This window comes from Balaenoptera acutorostrata, chromosome 3 (assembly GCF_949987535.1).
Source record: "Balaenoptera acutorostrata chromosome 3, mBalAcu1.1, whole genome shotgun sequence".
Classification (NCBI taxonomy): Eukaryota; Metazoa; Chordata; class Mammalia; order Artiodactyla; family Balaenopteridae; genus Balaenoptera; species Balaenoptera acutorostrata.
In genome coordinates this window covers 24,416,327-24,438,697 of record NC_080066.1, presented here as the reverse complement: position 1 = coordinate 24,438,697, position 22,371 = coordinate 24,416,327, and the positions used below count along the sequence as shown (strand labels likewise).

General features: G+C 37.9%; 1 protein-coding gene across 1 annotated transcript in view; it reads right to left on the bottom strand.

The window, feature by feature from the left end:
* Positions 1-7,206: 7,206 nt before the first annotated feature.
* Positions 7,207-22,371, bottom strand: part of KIN (Kin17 DNA and RNA binding protein) — a 35,689-nt gene continuing 20,524 nt past the window's right edge. Inside the window, exons 8-13 of the mRNA XM_007167427.3 lie at positions 20,330-20,459; positions 18,334-18,384; positions 13,776-13,844; positions 12,531-12,630; positions 10,969-11,069; positions 7,207-7,461 (exon numbers count right to left, since the gene is read on the bottom strand). Of these exons, the coding sequence (XP_007167489.1) occupies positions 7,399-7,461; positions 10,969-11,069; positions 12,531-12,630; positions 13,776-13,844; positions 18,334-18,384; positions 20,330-20,459 (514 nt within the window). The 3' untranslated portion in view covers positions 7,207-7,398. The remainder of the gene's footprint in view (positions 7,462-10,968; positions 11,070-12,530; positions 12,631-13,775; positions 13,845-18,333; positions 18,385-20,329; positions 20,460-22,371) is intronic.

Sequence of the window (22,371 nt, the reverse complement as noted above, 5' to 3'; positions counted from 1 at the left end):
GTTTTAGGATGTTGTTGCGTTTTCAGATGGGAAGGTGTGTTAATCGAGGTCGTGCAGAGGAGGGCTGCATTGGTGAGTGAAGCTGCCGTCCAGACGGAGTCCTGGGTTTGGCATTTACAGTAAGGACTTCACTGTTTTCAGTGTCAGGTCGTCAACCTTGCAACTGAATACATTGTTAGGTTGTCAGTTACATGGGAAATTCAATTATGCGGTTATTTGGTGAACTTGGAATAAGAACAGGGGAAGTCACTTAATTGTTTTGTAGTTATATATATATGTATATAAAGCCCTGTCACCTTCTGTAGGGATAACCTTGCCAAGGTACCTATGATGCCCATGATGCTTTGCCAAAATTCCCTCCTTAGTGTTGGCCTCAGAGACACTTTTTAGTCCAAGAAGCCTGTATTAGTCAGGGTTCTCCTGAGAAAGAGAACTAGTAGGATAGCTATATCATATATACACACATATATAAACGTACACACATATACAGTTGGCCCTTGAACAATGTGGGGCTTAGGGCTGCCAAAATCCCACACAGTCGAAAATCAACAAACTTTTATCTATGTCTCAAAAACAAAGGAATTGATAGATGACTCACCCAAGGGCAGGAAACTGAAACAGTATAGAACAGATCAGGACTCAAACCCTAGTTTTTTTGTTTGTTTGTTTTATAAATTTATTTTTTATTTATATTATTTATTTTTGGCCGTGTTGGGTCTTTGTTGCTGCGCACGGGCTTTCTCTACTTGCGGTGAGCAGGGGCTACTCTTCATTGCGGTGCGCGGACTTCTCATTATGGTGGCTTCTCTTGTTGCAGAGCACAGGCTCTAGGCGCATGGGCTTCAGCAGTTGTGGCACGTGGGCTCAGTAGTTGTGGCTCACAGGCCCTAGAGCACAGGCTCAGTAGTTGTGGTGCATGGGCTTAGTTGCTCTGTGGCATGTGGGATCTTCCTGGACCAGGTCTCAGACCCGTGTCCCCTGCATTGGCACGTGGATTCTTAACCACTGAACCACCAGGGAAGTCCTCAAACCCTAGTTTTTTGATTCCACATACTGTGATCTCTAATTAAACACAAACTTTTCCCCATACTTAATTTTAGAGATCTGTAAAATGAAACAACAGGTGCTGTATTTGTTTTTTAAAAATCCACATACAAGTGGTCCCATGCAGTTCAAACCCACGTTGTTCAGGGGTCAATGGTATGTGTGTGTATATATATATATATATATATATATATATATATATATATATATATATATATGAAGAGATCTATTATAAGGAATTGGCTTACGTGATTATGGAGGCTGGTGCAAGTCTGATCCATTATCATTCTTTGCTTTCTTTTGTTTATAACTTTCCTTTAAATCTATTCTGAAAATGGATATATGTTCAAAGGCCAAAGTGATGAAATTGCACTTAAAAAAATTTTTTAAGGTACATTTTTATGAAGCTTTCTCTCCATAATTTGGTAAAAAACATTTTTCATTTTAGAAAGTAGACAAAACTACCTCTTTTTGGACATACCCAACCAATATTTGAGAAAGCAAGTGATCATCTTTTGATATAATTGCAAAATATTAAACGTGATTATTTCTACAATTTCAAGATAACCTCAGTGCTGAAGAGGTAAATAGCATTGCCTTTTAGTTTCATTCCTCTATAAAAATTCGTCATCTATGGCACCTATGATTTTTTTAAAAATCTATTGCATCTTTTCTATCCCTATTTCAAAAATACTAATCTTAAAATGCTAATATTCAACACAAACTTCAAAAGTGGGTTCTTATACTGGTTACTTTGTAAAAAATTTTGACCTTAAAACTGCTACCTTTAGCTATATGAGGTTAGTTCTATTCCTAGTATTTTACATGTGCTCAGTAGTTTTAAAAATAATGATGAAAATCTTGGGGTGTAAATTTACATGCAGAGTATGGAGCAACATAGTCCTAGCAAAAGAAACTAGATTTAAAATCAAACCCATGTTATTCAAATTATCAAAACTTTTATTAATAGCTGGTGTTTTAAAATTCATTTCCTGTAAAAATAACCTTATTAATACTGTTCACATGTGTCCCTCTTGAGACCAGAAAATTGCCTTCTCTATATAATTAATTTTGAATTATAAGTGAATAATCAATTTTGAATTTCAAATGAAGAAACCAAATTAATGGGAATCATTGGAAAAGAAGGAACTATTCCACTGTCTACCTCTTGATTAGTTCTGAAAGTATTATGCTCTCAGTGATGAAGAAAAACAAGTTGACAATTATCTATGTTTATTCGTTGAAGCACCTTGGAACCCATTGGTAATTGATCAATATTTAATTTCGTATAAAGATGGGGTATTACAGGGCTGGTATTTGTCAAACATATTCCTCTTTAGGGCAAAAGTAGCCTATCGTCAAAGCTTTTTGTAAGTATCAATCTAAACAGTTCCCATTAAACCAATTAGATATGTATGTCTTATTGTCAGAACTGTCAGGAAAATAAGACACTTTGTTTGAGAAACAAGACTGCATTCAGATCATACTTCTGTCCTAAGTTTGTTTGTTTGTGTTTTTAAATACCTGAAAATTAAACAAGGCTTCTTAGAGTTGGAAAATTGGCAATCCAAAGAAATAAGTTAAAAAAAGGGAATTAGAGAGTGTCTCTATGTGTAGTAGAAATGAACTATGAATCAGCAGTTATTTTAGTACCTAATGGTATGAGGTCTTATGCAAATCATTCTACTTGCTTTAAAGGATCACTTAATACCATAAGGAGGAGCATCTTCTCTGCAGCCTTATCCCAATCGAAAGAGATGTAAGACTCCAAAGACCCAGTAAGATGAAAGTAGAAATTACCTGGCTGCCTAGATACATAAAAATGCTTATATGCTGTAATAATTTAGTAGTCTTACTCCTTTCTTAACACTTCTTTTTCAGGGAATTCCCTGGCAGTCCAGTGGTTAGGGCTCAGCAGCCGTGGTCTGGGTTCGAACCCTGGTCAGGAAAGTAAGATCCCGCAAGCGGCAAGCATGAGGCATGGCCAAACAAACAAAAAAACACTTTTTCACACTGGCAAAGTCTACATGGGTGACTTTTTCTGAAATATCCATGTGAGAGAAAGAAAAATCAAGGATGCCTCCTTTTAATGGTACAGTGATTCAATTACCCAGTTAACGTTTCTGGAGTCACTTCAGTCAACCTAATGACGAACTTACAACGAAGGCTGAGCCATATTCTAATCCTGTGATCCCATTTCACCGGAGTGGGAACTGAGGTATATACGGGTAACAGTAAAGGTCTCTCACTGCAGTACGTCAAAATCAGGGCAGGGTTTTTTTTTTTTTTTTGGCTGCACCAGGTCTTAGTTGCGGCATGTGGGATCTAAATTCCTGACCAGGGATGGAACCCGGGCCCCCTGCATTGGGAGCAAAGAGACTTCACCACTGGACCGCCAGGGAAGTCCCAGGGTGGGTTTTTAAGTAGCTACTCCAAATTAGCTAATTTCTCTTTATCGGTTAATCATTTCATTTGAATATCAATTCACTGAACATTTCAATTCCTACACGACACCCATCGTGGGCCTACACCTGCTTCTCACCGTTTTATCTCCAGCACCTCCTGCAATCGTTTACTTATGGGAGGCGCTTTAGTAAATGTTTGTTGAATAAATTCACTCAAACGTGTCAGCAAAAACTGATAGGCAGTTAGAAGTACACAAGGGGAAAAAGAGCAAATAAGGCAATGGGATCTGACGGCATTCCTAATGAAGAAAACTCAAGGAATCTGGTTTCCTAAGATATCAATGCCAATAATTTGATATGACCTCAAGCAAGCTGGTGAAAACGAATAGCTTTCCAAAAACTGAGAAGCCACAGACTGAGAGAAAATATTTGCAAAAGACATTATCTAAGACTATCAATCATCCAAAATATACAAAGAACTCTTAAAACTCAACAGTAAGGAAGTGAATGACCCAATTTAAAAATGGCAAAAGACTTGAATAGGCACGATATACAGATGGCAAATAAACATATGGAAAGATGCTCAACATCATATGTCATTAGGGATTGCAAATTAAGACAAGGAGATACTACTACACACCTAGCAGAATGCCAAAATGAAGACAATACTAAATGCTGGCGAGGATGTGGAGCAACAGGAACTCTCATGCACTGCTTGCAGGAATACAGAAAAGAACAGCCACTTTGGAAGTCAATCTTACCATTCAATCCAGGAACCACGCTCTTTGGTATTTCCCCAAATGAGCTGAACACTTAGGCCTACACAAAAATCTACACACGTAGGTTTATAGCAGCTTTATTCATAGTCGACAAAACTTGGAAGCAACGAAGATGTCCCTCAGTAGGTGAATGGATAAATACACTGTGGTATATACAGATAAGGTGGTATTATTCAGAACTTAAAAAAAAAAAAGAGCCATCAAGCCACGAGAAGACGCGTGGAGGAAACAGATGCATATTACCAAGTAAAAGAAGCCAGTCTGAAAAGGCTACATACTGTATGAGTCCAACTATCAGACATTCTGGGGAAGGCAAAACTATGTAGACAGTAAAAAGATCAGTGGTTGATGGAGGCAGGCAGGGGAGGGGGGCTGAGCAGGTGGACGTTTAGACTGATGAACCTATTTTGCATGACACCATAATGGTGAATATATTTCATTATAAATTAGTCCAAGCCCATAGAACGTACAATCCCAAGAGTGAACCCTGACGTCAGCCACGGACGCTGGGTGAGGATGTGTCCATGCAGGGTCACCAGTTATAACAGATGCACCATCTGGTGGGAATGCTGATGGTAGGGGGGCTGTGGCTCGGGGGGCAGGGGGCACGTGGGAAATCTCTACACGTTCTGCTTAATTTTGCTGTGAACTTAAAATTGCTCTAAAAAATAAAGTATTTTTTTTTTTAAAAAAAGAATAGCTTACAATGCTTTAAAAAGAAAAAAAAAAAAAAAGTCAGGGAATTCCCTGGCGGTCCAGTGGTTAGGCCTCTGCGCTTCTACTGCAGGGGACCCGGGTTCAATCCCTGGTCGGGGAACTAAGATCCTGCAAGCCGTGTGGCTCGGCCAAAAAAATAAAAAGAAAGAAAGAAAAGAAAATAGAGAAAAAAGTCTACATAAGACTTGATTTTAGGTGTCTGCAGTCACTCTGCTTAACATAACCATATTGGCCTCTAAAAACTTACAGGAAAAAAGGTTCTACAGTCTAGCATCATATTTTTGTGCTTCAGACTTTTTCAATTTAAGTTGACCTTCAATAATGCTACTGTATTTTATTCTGTGATAATTTCAGGAAGATGCTGGAGAAAAGAATTAAACGTGGGCGGTAGGGATGAAACATGGTTTTCTAAGAAGAAAACCACTGAGTTGATTCCAAACTTACAGATTTGGGGGAGGCCTATGAAATTTGTCATGTTTCATTTCTCCACTATAATCAGGGAGAACCATTCCCCTTATGGAAATTCCTCAGGTCACAAACGCTCGCCCTCATTTACTGACACTACTGCTTACTTCCGTTTATCAAACACCTACTAAGTGCTGGGCTTTACGTCTGACACCCCACATGCATTTTCTGTAGTTCTCACAACAACCCTGCCGGGACACACTATTTTTGACAATTTATACATTAAAAGCATTGAAATTCAAGAACATTAACTTTCCTGAGATGACTTAGCTAGTGAATAGAACAGCCAAAATTCAACCTAAAGTCTGCCCAACTCCAAAACCCAGCTCCTTTCCCCAGTACGATGCTGTCCAGCTATTTCAGAAACGCTTTAATTCATCCCAGAACATTTTCTGTAAAGCTACTGACATCATCCTATTACTATTTCTTTCGCTGCCTCCTCTGTCTCTGTTCACCAGCAAATATTCTCCCGCCTTCTGATAATAGATTTATCACCCCTCCCCTAAGGGTGGAGTTCAAGAGGGATGGCCCATGGGTTGGAATACAATCCAAGTCTGGCCAGTCGGTAGTATTCCAATCCTTTTACTTGGAATGATCTGTCCCGGTGTGGATCCGTAAGACTCAATCCCAGGTTTTTTGCTGGAACTGTGACAGAAGGGTAAGATGTAAACCTGGAGGCTGGAGACGCTGGCAGTCATCTTGCTGTTCTGAAAAGTACCTGCGAATGAACCCAACACAGAAGCCAGAGATGACAGGGACCCAGCCCTGAATCTGGACTGCTTGCACCCTGAATCTCACTTGAATCGAGGGTCTGCTCCTTTGCAGTAATATGAACTATAAACTTCCTTTTTTTTTTTTCCATAAGCAACTGTGAGGTGGGTTTCCTGTCTTTTGTATCCCTTCATAATATGCTGCCCTACTTATTTAAAAATGGATAGCTCACCATTGCTGGTGGGATTGTAAAATGGTGTGGCCACTTTGGAACACAGCCTGGCAGCTCTTCAAATGTTAAACATGGTATAACATGAGTAAGTTACAGTATGACTCTGACTCCAATCCTAAGATCTGAAAACGTACGTTCACACAAAATCTTGTACACGAATGTTCACAGCAGCATTATTCATAATTGCCTCAAAGCGGAAACAACCCAAATCCAGCAACTGATGAATAGTTTTTTAAAAATGTGGTATACCCATATGATGGATAATTGTTCAATGAAAAGGAATGAGATAGTGATCCGTGCTACAACGTGGATAACCCTTGAAAACATGCTGTATGAAAGAAGCTGGTCATAAAAGACCGCATATCGTATGATTCCATTTATATGAAATGTCCAAAACAGACAAATACACAGAGATGGAAAGTAGATTAGCAGTTGCCAGGGGCTGGGGAGAGAGGGGGAGTTAGGAGTGACTATGGATACAGGGTTACTTTCGGGGGTGATGAAAATGTTTCAAATTAGATAGTGGTGGTGCTTGCACAACTTTGTAAGTATTCTAAAAACCACTGAAATGTCCACTTTAAATGGGTGAAATTGTATGGTGTGTGAATTATATCTCAATAAAGCTGCTATTCTATTTATAGTTTGACTCTTTAAAATGCAATTATATTTACAGTTCAACTTTACTACTTTACTGATGAAAATAGAAATTTAGAGTATATGAAGGATTTCCTCTAACTATATGATTCTAAATTGTCCTATATAAAACACTTTACAATAATGTTCTTTTAATGAAGATAAAAAATCATCAAGGAAATATTACAAAGGAAAAAAAAATAACAAAGACAAAATTACATAATTTTGATACTTCATGAGATATAATTAGATTTTTCTATAAGTTTAGCTAAACAACTATACAGTAATATTTAAATAAATCCTTTTGTTTCATACAAAAGAAACACCCTAACACAGTAGAGTCTTGTAATGCCTTCGTAAACACCAATTTGATGCTTTAAGATTTTAATGTGCTGTTAACAAGTTTTCAAACTCAGGCAAGTTTAGAAATGTCTTCGTATTGAATTCCTTCAACTCTGCGTCCTTTTAAAGGGCCCTACAAATTAAAATAATTGAAGAAGAGGTTAAGAATACACATGTACTTACAAGACAAGAAAAGGACACACACTTCTGGATCCAAATTTGCCTTTTTCACATCCCTAAGATACCATTAAGGTAGCTAACAGTTCCACACATCTGTGAATTTTAAAAGTATTCTAAAGTATTCTACGGCATCCTCATCAAGAACTGGCCATATTTTCTTCAGTGCTATGTGGCATGTGTTATCTCTAGACCCTGTGGCAGAGCCTGGCTAGCTGGTCAGTATCTCCTCTGCTTCCTGGATAAAGTCACACTTCCTGGCTCCTCCTGTGGTCACGTATGGCCGTGAGATGGAGCTCCGGCCCAAGGAAGGGAACAGAAGTGACGCGGGCCACTTCCAGGCCCAGGCCATGCTCCCCTCCACAGGCAACCCGTCACGCTCCCCGCGGCCTGCCTGAAGCACACAGACATGGCAGCTGTCAAAGCCCCGGCTGAAGGTGGTAGAGCCACAAGTCAGAAGGACCCTGGGCTCACAAATCACCCCTAAGAAAAGAGCCATTCCCTGATTCAGAAGACCTGTTCTGGACTTCAAAATGAGAAGTTAATGTCTATCATGTTTGTGCCATTATCAGTTGGCTTTTTTTTAAAATAACAAATATTATTTTAAGCAATACAAATCCTCATACTCAAACATATTTGTCTAGTTTAGCTGTGACAGGCTGGTCTTATTGCAGAAAATGAGTCTAATCTGAAATATATTTTCTTCTTCCCTTCATATCCAACAAAAAGGGAAAGGGGAAAGAAAACTGGATTAATGAAAGATGATACCTGTCATAAAAGCTGATACAGCCTGGGAACACAGAGGCTAAGAATATGAGCTCTGGACCCAGACTGCCCAAGTTCAAACCCCACCCTCAGCAGGTGACAAAACCCCTCAGTGCCCCATTATCCCCTAGTGGGGAACAGTAACAGTACCTACATTACTGGCTTGCTGAGAAATATAAATGAGTTAGTGCATAAAAAGTGCTCAGAATAACATCTGGAACATAATATGCATATGAGCTCAATAACTCTTAACTCTTATTATTAAATCTTTCGGTTAAAGTTTAAAAGTTGCTCGTCTCCACTGCGAAATAGAAAATGACGACGAAGACTCTACCCCTGGGCTGAGATTTCAGCATTTCTTAGATTCCTTTAAAAAATGCTTTTAAAATGTCTTCCTTTTAATGTACTATAATGATTACATATAAAGGAAATAAGTTCCCAGATAAAGCATGACCCAGCTTGACTCTTTCATTATCAAGTTTAAAGGTCGAAGGTCAATCACATTTCTGTGATAAGAAGGCCAAGCAAGGGATAAAGAAGGGGGGCCAGACTTGGGTTAACTAGGCAAGTAGCTAAAAAGCTGCGGCTGGTTTTGAACAATTTGTGAGCTATTTAAAAAATCTGCTTAATAAATGTGTAAATTTCAAATCTTATGATACTGATACTAAAATTTAAGATGCCACAAATAATAAAAAAAGGAGAAACCACTCGAAAAGTTCATGTTTTTCAGGGCATTGACTTGGAGAAAACATGCGGACGTAGAGACAAGCTGACCGACATGCACAAACCAACACAGATATTTTTAATGGAGGCAGGCTGCAAAAGAAGAAAAAAACAAAAAATTTGCATGTGGGTTTCCTCTCCCAAGAGTACACGCTGCTTTGCAATCAACCAGAAAGGCTTCCCCTGCGATCACCTCCGAGGTTCTATCTCGGTCCGGCTCTGAGAGCAATGAAAGCATTAGAGGGGAAGATGGAGCTATGGGTTCACAGCAAGGCCGGGAAGAAAGCAGCTCTCGAAAATCATACAGACTGGAAACCAAAGGTGTGGATGGAACCTAGAATATCCTCAACAGTACTGAGTCGTTCTGTTTCCCGTAGATGAAAACGTGAAGCAAGATCTAAGTTGGATAGTATTAGGAAACTAGAAAGTGGAGGAGATTCAACCTGACAAGGAAATATGAGAGTTTCCACGATCTTATGCTGATTGAATCAGGAAAAAAAAAAAACTGATTTAAAAAAGAGCTTCAATCTGTTCATGTAGTCAGATTAATAAATTCCCTACTGACAGGTGACATTCCCTGTTCCTTTTTTTCCCCTTAGAGTTTATGTTAGTTGGTGATTAGGTTAGTATTTTCAAGGACAGGGAAAAAATGCTTAATTTACTGAAATGTGATTTCTTTCAAATAAGAACCTAAATGGTTTTTCTAGAAAGCTTTCCTGAAACACATATTCTCAAACCAGTTCATAGGTGGGCTCAGGGGACCTAAGAACTCCTTAAAGGGAACACATAAAATTTGGCAGTTTATGTGCAGTTTCTTGCAGAGAGCCCAAAACTTTCATCAGACTCTTCAGGAAGTTGATTATTCTCCCAAACACTAAAACTTCCTGTACTGGAGATGAAAAAGCCTCTCGTTTAGAGATAAAGATACACGGTGCAGTAGCGCAGGGATCTAAAAAGAATCAGGCAGTTAGGAAAAAACATGTTTCAGACCCTTCCTTCTGAAGGCAGCTCAGGTCTCACTCAGCCTCATGCGCAGACCTGTCAGTGGATCATCAGTTCTAAGTCAACGAGCAATTTTACTTAAATGTCAGATTTCTTAAAATTAATTACTTTATTGATCTCTCCTACCTTAAATCCTTTATGAAAGAAAGAAGGACATTAAAAAATATTATTGAACTCTGTGGCTTTTCCCCCATTAACTCTGACTATACATTCCCCACTAATCACACTACTACGGCAGATTGAATTTTATGTTAGATGTGGGGGAAAAAAACTGGGATACAAAACTATGTGTAATATATACAATTTTATAAAATACAAAGACTGAAAAAAACAGACCAAAATATTAATGGAGGTTATCATTTGCCTGGAGGTTTATGGGCAATTTTAAAAATTATTTATATTAAATTGTATTTTTCAGCTTTTATCCAAGAGAGCTGCTAGAGACTGAATGTTTGTGTCCCTGTCAAAATTCATTCAATACATTCAAAATGTGATGGTATTAGGAGGTGGGGTCTTTGGGAAGTGATTAGGTCACGAGGGCAGAGCCCTTGAGAATGGATTAGTGCCCTTAAAAAGGGATCCCAGAGAGCTCTCTTTCCCCTCACACCATGTGAGGACACATTAACCAGGAAACAGGCCTTCAGCAGACACCGAATCTGCCTGGGCCTTGATCTTGGACTTCCAGCCTCCACAAATGTGAGAAGTAAATTTCTGTTGTTTCTAAAGCCACCCCAGTCTATGGTATTTTGTTATAGCAGCCTGAACAGATTAAGACACATAAGGAATTTCTTTTGTAATCAGAAAATAAAATGCTTTAGTAATGTCAGTCATTAGAGAAAATAAGCTTACAGATTTCCAAATAGGAGAGAAGGCAAACAGAAAACCCAAACTTAAAACACCAATCCAATTAAAAAAACCATAGCACATTTTAAAAGCATTTTGAAATTTCTGTCTTTGTGTAAACTATACTTACGGTTTCAATGACTATAGTAGCTGAAAAAGTCTTCTCATTGATGGATTCTAGGGTACCTTCATTTCCTCTGTAGCCTCCATTTAAAACGAGAATTCTTTTTCCTATAACAGAAAAGGGTTAACACTTAATACAAAGAAAATGGCCACTTTCTTCTACTTTCTTACAGCCAAATGCAATTACACTGAATCAACACAGTAGAAAACAAAACTATTCTCTTAGAAGTTCTTAATCATTTAATATCTGTATGATTCTAAAGTGCAGTTTATAGATACTTTGATTACTATAACATTACAAGACTCCTCATTTTTTCTACTTATTTGTCAAGGGATGTTTTAATTTTATACCAAGGAGTATAAGGTTCTTGGAGGAGATGCCCAGAGCCCAGAAGTAATCAGAAAAAATTCAGCTTACTTTTCTCTCTTTTTAAAATCGTAAGATGGTTGCTAGTTTCATAAAAGCGTAAATATATGCCTGCTATTTGGTTGAGCCATTCTATCTCTGAGAATTTTCTCAACAGAAATCATATATCCATACAAAGATCTGTATGTGAATGTTCATATAGCAGTTTTGTTTGTAATGGCCAAGAGCTGTAAACAGCCCCAATGTCCATCAGTAAGTGACTGGATAAAGAAACTGGAACATCCACATAATGAAATACTTGGCAATAAAAAGGAATAAAGTATAGATGCACACAACAACGTGAATGAATCCAAAATGATGCACTTAGTGAAAGAAGCCAGACAGAGACACAGGACACGTGGTATGATTTTATTTATATAAAATTGTAGGAAAATATGAGCTAATCTATAGTCACAGAAAGCAGATTGGTGGTTGCGTGGGGGACACGGGAGACAGAGCAGGGAGCGAAGGATTATAAAGGAAACAGAGGAAACTTTGGGGGGTGATGGACACATTTGCTAACTTGATTGTAAGGATGGTTTTCATGGGAGTATGCATGTGTTGAAAACATCAAATTATATACTTTATACAGATGCAGTTTATGTCAATTACATCTTACTGAAGCTGAAAAAAAAGTCCACAATTTCTAATCCATAAAATGAATTTTATTTTAGGGAGAAAGAATACAGGAGACTAGAGACTAACATTATCACTGTGCCAGCAATGATACCACCATGAAGAGTCTGGGTCAGAGGCAAACAACCTAACTACAGAAGCATTTATACTAAATATGTGTAAGAAATTAAGGAAAAGAAAATGCAAAATAATACTGACTTTTACTCTACCATCTCAAATAGCTAAACAAGTATATTAATAATAATCCTAATATGATTGATTTTATCCAGATATGTCTGTGATTTGCTTCTGGAAAGAAAACAAAGATTCTAGAAAGGGAAAATTTATTTATGCCACAAAATAGCTTTCTCAGAGGACTGGTAAACTACCACCTCACCAAGTCAAACTGGGATCAGTTATACTGGCAATTGCATGTTTCTAAAAAGGAAACTCATACCCAGAACTATCAAGTAACGTCAAAAACTAAGGTTTTAGGAATGGAATCACTTATTTCGATGGTATATTAAATGGTCTGCAAAAAGATTTACCTGGTGCTGGAATTACTGTTTCTAAATGAGTCTGGTCAAGTTTCAGCTTGTCTCCAGAATCAATCATCTTCACAACAGCTGTGTAATTGTCAATTACTTCCTGCCATGTAAAACCAACACTTTTATAACAGAAGAGAGATGTGAACACAAAGTCCAAAGGACAGAAATAAATGTAAACAATGAAATTCTAACCAAAAGGTAAGAGTAACTTGTTTTAAGAGTAACTCCTTGTATCAATGGAGTTTATTTTCTAGATGCCATATATGACCTCAGGTTATGGTTCTTAAAGAATTCAATTCAAAGCTTAGTTAAGGTTTTCATCTGGAAAGAAAAGGCTGGTGATCTTAGAATAAGACTTTAAGAATACAATGAGAGGGATAATTCTGTGTCATTTCAAGTACAGTAGGAGGGCAACTTATACACGCACAAGGCTGGGTGCTAGCATGAAACTATACTTAGGAAAAGCAAAAGAAAGAAAAAGACTGGGACTTCCGTGGTGGCGCAGTGGTTGAGAATCTGCCTGCCAATGCAGGGGACACGGGTTCGAGCCCTGGTCTGGGAAGATCCCACATGCCGTGGAGCAACTAGGCCCACGAGCCACAATTACTGAGCCTGCGCGTCTGGAGCCTGTACTCCGCAACAAGAGAGGCCGCGATAGCCTGTGCTCCGCAACAAGAGAGGCCGCGATAGTGAGAGGCCCACGCACCGCGATGAAGAGTGGCCCCCACTTGCCGCAATTAGAGAGAGCCCTCGCACAGAAACGAAGAGCCAACACAGCCATAAATAAATAAAATTCTTTAAAAAAAAAAAAAAGAAAGAAAGAACAAGACTGGAGCATTGATTTTTAAATTTTAAAATCCTAGAGCAATCAAAAGATAAGTCTCTCAGGCAAACCACAAGGAAGTCCTCCTTGGAACTCTGGGGCACTATCACATTGCTCGTCATTAACAAAGGGAATGTACCTTACTTACTAGCAAGGTGCGCTCACTAAATTTTTTTAAGTGGGATTTCATACATACCATTTGCTCTAGTAAGAAAGTGGACCTAAATTAAGTATAAACTATGGCTGGAAATGAAATATTTCTCCAACCATTGTGAAGTCAGCCTTCCTTTCATGGAACCAGCAAGAACCTTAGACACAATGCTTCTGTTACTAGGACTTGATTTTTAAGGAATATCAAAATGGCTTTACTCAGCCACACACCAGCTCCTTCCCCAAATTCCATCATAACTTCATGTTCTTACCTTAACAATCCCCTTTTTCTTATGATATTTCTCTCCAAGTTTTTTGGTTATAATTTTCACTACAATTTCCTGGAAAATAAGAAAAAAATAAAGATGGAAGGAATGATATAAATTATCTTTCCTCTTTTGATCCTTCATTTTAAACATTTCCACCAAAAATCATAGTAAAATGTTAACTGCTTTGCTAAATAAGACATTCTGGAGTTGGAGGCCTTCCCAACGATGGCAGATCATTTCCTTAGTAATCTTTTCATTCCTTCTGTCTCTTTTTATTCAACACAGTTGGTTACCAAGAGGAAAAAAACGCATATCTCATGGCTGATTTCCATAGTGAAGGTTTCCTGAAATCTAAGACTTTCATCCACCAATCTCAACTCTATTAATCCAGGTCTTTCATAGACAGCTTCTTTCTTTCTCTCCATTCAAGGAAGAAAAAATGCCAAGGATGTTTTATGTTGACGTTCACCGCTGACAAAAAAAACTCAGAGAGCAAGAGTCTCACTGGGAACTGCAAGAAACGGAGGCTTCAAGCTAAAGCACAGCACTTTCCACAATGCTCTTTTCTCACGATGTTGCTCTGGCTTTTTGATAAGACTGGACTCCTCCAGACCAGCTCCAGCTGAAAGCATCGCTCTGCTGAGCATCTAGTTCTCAACGGGAGAGAAATCTGAGTTTATTTCTTATTAATGCATTCTGAGTTTGCTTCTTTATCATTGTTTTCCTGAGTTCGATTAGCTAACGGCTGACGATGAAAATTAAATCACCTGACTTAATTCCAGATTCACTACAGCAATTCTGTATTTGCTACTTCAAGTGGATACAGCAGAAGTACTAGATGGTCACAAGTACTTCAATAAGCCAGGCTAAACATTACATTAACAAAAACCTAGTAAGGACTTTGGGGGAGAATATTTAACAGCAGAAAAATATGTTTAAGAGAAGGCTTGAATGTTCTTATTCTTAAGCCAGTATTCTATTAAGACTTTCTCAATGAAGCCATATAATACCAACAGCTTCTCTGATTTCTGGGCTAAATTTCTCAAGGCCCTCATGGGTACACACACTTATAATTTAAACGTAATTCATTACTTCATTGTACTATTGACACTTGCTCATAGCACATCTGTCAAAATTTTCTTTTCTGAGTTTAAAAACTAAAGCTCTCCAATCCACCTCTGTGGGCTGCTGGTTATTTTAACATACATACTGCCCATTTCAAAATGAGACACACACTGAGTCATTGGATCCCTGTTGGCTGATCTTCACTTTTAATGTAACATTCTGCAAGAGGAACTAGGAAGAAAATCTGAATAATTTACTATACCAGAAGATTATCAAACTGAAAATAAAATTTTATTGAAAGTATTGTCAATGCAGGGACTTCCCTGGCGGCCCAGTGGTTAAAGACTTCGCCTTCCAATGCAGGGGGTGCGGGTTCAATTCCTGGCTGGGGAGGTAAGATCCCACATGCCTTGTGGCCAAAAAACCAGGGCGTAAAACAGAAGCAATACTGTAAGGAGTTCAATAAAGACTTTAAAAATGGTCCACATTAAAAAAAAATCTTAAAAAAAAAAGTATTGTCAATGGGAAGAGAACTTTTGGACTAACTAAAAATGCTTTGCTTTTTTTTTTTTTTTGCTTTTGGTTTGTTTTCTTTTTCCTTTAAACCAATGGTTCTGAACAAACGTGATTCTAAACATGAGAATCACCTAGGCGGTTAGTGAAAATAGCCATTTCACCCCAGGAGACTGGATAGTGGTAGTATTGAAGCATATATATCTTAGAAAGAAATGGTCTAAATTTTTTTGAATTGTGCTCTGTTTAAGAACTACTGCTCTAAGCAAAATTCTTGATTACACATTCATAAACAATATATGAAACTATTAATATCAAATGCTAGCTACTCCGACAGGGAAAGCAAACAAAATAATTCATAGATGGTTGCCTCTCTCTAGGTCCTTCCTTTTCTAATCTTGACCCAAACTTCTACTCAGAGACGGAAGTCAGGGAGACTAATGCATCCCAGGAAGTACTGTTTATCAGGGCAGAGTACAACCTAGTGAATCTGACTGCCAGGGAAATCCTAGCTCACCACTTTCTAAATGGCCTTGGGGGAATTACTCAAATAATCTATACCTCAGTTTTCTCACCTATAAAAAGGGAATAATAACAGTAATTACCTTGTAGGGCTGACACGAGAATCACCTGAAATAATTCATATGAAGCACTTTTTTTTAATATATATATTTTTTAATTGAAGTATAGTTGATTTACAATGTTGTGTTAGTTTCAGGTATATACCACAGTGATTCAGTTATATGTATATCTATTCTTTTTCAGATTCTTTTCCCTTATAGGTTATTAAAAAATATTGAGTATAGTTCCCTGTGCTATACAGTAGGTCCTTGTTGGTTATCTGTTTTATACGTAATAGTGTGTAACTGATAATCCCAAACTCCTAATTTACCCCCTCCCTACCCCCTTCCTTTCCCCTTTGGTAACCATAAGTTTGTTTTTCATGTCAGTGCGTCTATTTCTGTTTTGTAAAGAAGCTCATTTGTATCTTTTTTTTTTTTAGATTCCACATACAAGCGATATCATGTGATATTTGTCTTTCTCTGGCTGGTTTATGAAGTACTTATTTTCTATTTATTACAGCAAGGATTTTCATTTTACATAACTTATTTCATGATCTTTCATGTGATCACCAGGCAAATGTTTCCCATTGTAAAAGGACATAAACTAAGACATGGAAACAAAATTATTTTTAAGCTAGTGAGGGAATAACTATGAAGATTTAAATTAGAACTTTATGCTTTTTGATCTTCCAGATTATTATTAATAATAATAATAAATCAGAAATTTTCAAATCAGAAATTACCCAAATAATTACTTTTCACTCTCGTGTTATTGATCAAGCCAGCTTCTTTAAGGATAACTAAGATACCCTGAAGGTTTTATGAAAACTTCATATTCCAGTAAGTTCAAAATCAAGCAGCAATAAATAAAAAATATTTAAAGTACTGAAATGTTTAAAAATTATCATGCAATTGTTATCTTAAAAGAACAAGAAATAAAGTGAAATAAGTCAGAGAAAGACAAAAACTATGATATCGTTTATATGTGGAATCTAAGAAATATAACAAACTAGTGAATAAAACAAAAAAGAAGCAGACTCACAAATATAGAGAACAAATTAGTGGTTACCAATGGGGATAGGGAAGTGGAGAGGGGCAATAAAGGGATGAGGGGAAAAATAGTTATTACAGGCTTACATGAAATCATGTGTGTGAAACTTTTGAAAACTGGAAAGCACTACAGAATTTAAAGAATCTTTCCTTCAATAAAAAAAAATTTTTAAAGACTTTAGTAAATTAGATTAAGAAAAAATGAAAAAAGAAAGAAGAAGCAATAATAAAAAACAAATCTTTCCTTGAACGTATATAATTAAAACCTGTTTTTAGAAAAGGGAACCCTCTTGCACTGTTGGTGGGAATGTATATTGATAGAGCCACTATGGAGCACAGTATGGAGGTTCCTTAAAAAACTAAAAATAGAACTACCATATGACCCAGCAATCCCACTACTAAGCATATACCCTGAGAAAACCATAATTCAAAAAGAGTCATGTACCACAATGTTCACTGCAGCTCTATTTACAATAGCCAGGACATGGAAGCAACCTAAGTGTCCATCGACAGATGAATGGATAGAGAAGCTGTGGCACTTATATACAATCGAATATTACTCAGCCATAAAAAGAAACGAAATTGAGTTATTTGTAGTGAGGTGGATGGACCTAGAGTGAAGTAAGTCAGAAAGAGAAAAACAAATACCGTATGCTAACACATATATATGGAATCTAAAAAAAAAAAAAAAAAAGGTTATGAAGAACCTAGGGGCAGGATGGGAATAAAGACACAGACCTACTAGAGAATGGACTTAGGGACACGGGGAGGGGGAAGGGTAAGCTGGGACAAAGTGAGAGAGTGGCATGGACATATATACACTACCAAACGTAAAATCGATAGCTAGTGGGAAGCAGCCACATGGCACAGGGAGATCAGCTCGGTGCTTTGTGACCACCTAGAGGGGTGGGATAGGGAGGGAGATGCAAGAGGGAAGAGATATGGGGATATATGTATATGTATAGCTGATTCACTTTGTTATAAAGCAGAAACTAACACACCATTGTAAAGCAGTTATACTCCAATAAAGATGTTAAAGAAAAAAAAAAAAGCTGTTTTTACAACAAAGTACATAACTGGGTATTCTTATAGCAAAAATTGAAAATAATTCCAGGCTTAAATTCAAGGTGTCCATACACAAATCTGGCATTAAACTCAAGAAGCATTACTGGTCCATGAACATGAAGTAACCCTCTAATAACAATACAACCAATACTTACAGAGTAGATGCAAAGGCAAGTCATTAAAGTTATAAATCTATCTATAGAATTTACAGATATTTAAAACATTTAGCCATTTATACCAAATGCTATTTAAATCATTCGCTTAAAAGCACATTTAGAAGTAAGAAGCCCCAGCGGGATACGTACAGGCTGGAGCCAGTAATCTGTTCGGGCAGCTCTTTTCTTCTCCTCTTCAATCTAGAGGACGCATGAGACATTCATAAAATTACCTCTTTAAAATCCTCAATTTATTTCAAATAACATTCCATTTAGCAAAAGAACACCATAAAACACACTTCACAGAAGATCTATATAATTTGCAAGCTCAGATAAACACAAACCTTTTTTGCAATTAGTTTTTGATTGAAAAAAAAAGCAACTTGGATTTAAGAAAATAAGTGATAGGCAAGTCAACTGACCAAGAAGATAAACGCAAACAACCTCTATTGGGTCAATACTGCAATGCCACCTGCCAGCATTACTCTGCCCTATCCCTGCTTCCTCCCCTGGACTGTCATGAGCTGGAAAACAGGCGATGTTTTCAGGGGGTAAAAACATAACTCTTACAGACCAATTTAGCACAGCATAGTTGGGTATACAGTTTGATGGCAAAGAGGAGCTTCCCTGTTTGATAAGGATAATAAAGCTTGTGAATGGAGGGGAAGAAAAACACAACCAGGAGAGAAGTAAATGAAAGGGTGACCAAAAGGAAAACGTGCTGACCAGCCGACCTGGCTGTATCTCACACCTTTTTCTTTCTCACCTGCTCAGTTAACCCTAAGTACCTACTTTCAAAGGGACTGAACAATGTCGCTCTTTGGTTGATTCAAAACCTCATCTTAATTCCTCCAACTTTCCAATATGAACAAAAAGTATTCTAAACTTGGCATGGTTATATTCTAAGCAGGTAGATTTGGCTTTCCATTTTACTTTGAATTAAATTCAAAATGGCTTATAAGACCTCTGTGGTGTTGCCCCTGTTTCTCTCTCCAACCTCAAATGTCACCACTCTTGTGCTTACCATGCTCTAGCCACCTGGATCTTCCCTTTGGATGCTGAACTAGAGACCTCCCCTGCCCTAGCGGGGGAACAAGCTATCTCCCCACTCCCTGCCCTCAGACCTCCTCAGCACATAGCATTTTGTAATTACTTATCCACTGGTTCACTTGGTCATGGAATGCCTCCTTCACTAGGGTGAAAGCTACATGACATGCAGGGACTGTGTTTTTCTCCCTACTCTACACATGCAGGACCTCACATGATGCCCAGCACATAACAGCAACTCAGTATCTGCTGAATGATGGAGTGACTACATCTCACAGCGTACACACGTTATATTATACTTTAAGCTTTTCTAACTGTCCCGCATTGTGTGAGGACTCAGTAACAGGGAAGACCAAACAGTTACCCCCATCCCTTCACAAATGAAGAAAAGGGATGAGGAGACCAGAGGAAATGATGTTACGGGGAAAAACGTTAGCTTCTTGTATCCATTTATTCTTTCTCTTCACCTTTTCTACTTATTTCATAAATTTATTGATAAGGGAAGGTGATGTATTGGAAGGGAGAAAGGAATATTTAGGAATATATTAAGAACCTTCTGCAGAACGGCTCTAGAATTTCAGGTAAATTTAGAGCAAAAGTATAGCCCTAGATCCAGATAATCATAGGTTTTCAATGATTCATCGTATAAACTTGGCCATCAGGTTAAATCAAATTAAAAATATGTCAGAGCTTTCTCGGCCGGCTCGGAGGTGGTAAGTGGAAATCAGAGGCAACACGAGAGCCCAGGTTGGTGGGGGCATCCATGGAGGATGCCAATTTCACGAAGCCACCAAAGGTGAGCAGAGCTTTCATTTCTGGCTTCAATTACCACTGAGGTTCTCCTAAACTAACTCTATTGACCGTAATTTCATGGAGTATTTTGAAGATAGCACTTGAGGCAAGAAAATAAACCTATCTAAGGAGGTTCCAGCTCCATTCAGATGGAACTACATCTAGGCTCTTTTTTCCTAACCTGGTATGAGCACATTTTTCTCACTTTATATTAATCTCATAATTGGTGAAACTATTTAACTTTCCTTGGTTGGAATCACATCATTCCCCTAACAGCTAGAGTTGACAAGCAGTTCATAAAGCGTACCTCCATGATTTCATCGAGTGCAGATTTCTTCTTCTTCTTTTCTTTTGACTGAGCTGAGCTCTGGGAAGATTCCTTCCGTTTCACCGATGCTGCGTTCCCTATTGTCTTCAGAGCACTTGGTCCCAAAGAACTGATGGGAAGAGGAACCGTGCTGTTAACAAAAACTGTGCAAAGACGTAGGCTTTATAATGTGCAAAAGGAACAACAGAGAAGAAATCTGTTATATGGTTAGTTTCCAACAGATTAGTCAAAACTACGAAGGGTGTGTCTATCACTTACAGACTGGCAGCACCATGAGAACATGGAACCCTTTCTGTCCCTCCCACCTTCAGTTAGTGCCACTCTATCAGTGTGGCTGAGTGACGGATGACAGCATTGGCTTCAGGGTTGCCGCCACCAGGGTTTGATCCTACTTCTGCTGGGACCTTGAGCAATTAACTTTTCTAAGCCTCATTTCTTCACATATAAATGGGGATAGTAATGTGACCCAACTGTAGCTCGACCGGCAGGATTAAGTGAGATGTTTGTAAAACACCTGGTAGAAGTCCAGCACATTGTTATCAGTTCTATTTCTTTAAAGCAAAGATCTCAACATTCAATTAGAAATTTTTTTATTGTTCCCAATTGCCTAACGTCATCAGTGTACATTCTAAATTCCTGAGTGCCATGATAAAATTGTCACCACAGGCCCCAGAATGCCATCCCTGATGTATTATGTATACTTGTCATTCTGAACAATTTGCTATTGACTGAGCCATGTCCTGTGCTTCAAGCTTTTGCAAATCTGCACATGCCTCTTTTATACCTAAAATAGTCTCTCCATTTATCTCCATTTGCTGAACTTCTTTAAGATCCATTCTTCATGAGGCTTCTTGGAATTTGTCGTTTTTGAACCGCCATAGCACTTTGGGGCAGGCTTCCCACTCCACCTGGTATATAACCATTTGTATACGTGACTCCTCTCTCACAGTAGGGGAGAGAATATATATAGCCACATATATATATACATATATATATATATATTTTTTTCCCCCTGTAAAGTAGCAGTAACTATCTTGTGACTCAGATAAAATAGATGCTCCATTAATATTTGCTGACTCACTGAATATTATCAGTCTACTTATTTGATTTGTCATACTTGTAAAATACAAAGAACACATATTTGCACAAAGCTACCATGGAAACAAGAAAAAAAGTATGATTAATAGAAAATACAGTAGAGTTAATATTTTCCACTCTTTGGACCTTTTCCTTAAGGCATTTAAAGGCAGCATTAGCTTTATTAGCAGCCAGATGACTGTCAGGACTCCCAGTGGAGCCTGCAGTCAACTGAAATCCCTGCTTCTTATATGGGGAGGCTGCAGGTCAGGACTCCCCCACCCTGTCTTCATGGAAGCCATTCTCTCTTTATCTAACTGGAAGGCTTTAAATTTACCCTTGCAACATTTCACTTACTAGGTTTTGTCCCATAATTCAATCCTCTGACATACTTTTAAGTTCTAAGGTTTGTGACAACTGTAAATAATATACATTGGTTGTGAACAGATTAAGTCCAAATAAAGATAAACTCTTCAATGTGCTACTCAAAATAAATATTCTTTAGATTTAAATGTACTTTGAGCTAGGAATCCACTGAATTTAGCAATAATTCCAGTTCATAAACAACCCCAATATGTCTATATAAATAGGCACTAATAATCCCAGCAGAAGGGCAGTTAGGATTATGTGGCTATTTTGGGGTCTAGTAATTACCTCTTCCTTACATGTTCACAAACCACCTATTTCCTACTATAATCACTAGGAAAACAAAATGTGTCTATATATACAGTGGGGTATTATTATTCAGATTAAAAAGGAACGAAATTCTGATCCATGCCACAACATGGATAAACCCTGAAGAGCTTATGCTAAGTGAAAGAAGCCAGACACAAAAGGACAAACACTGTATGATTCCACTCAAATGAGGTAGTCAAATTCATAAAGACAGAAGAGTAGAACAGAGGTAACCAGGGGCTAAGGGGAAGTGTAGTGGGGAGTTATTT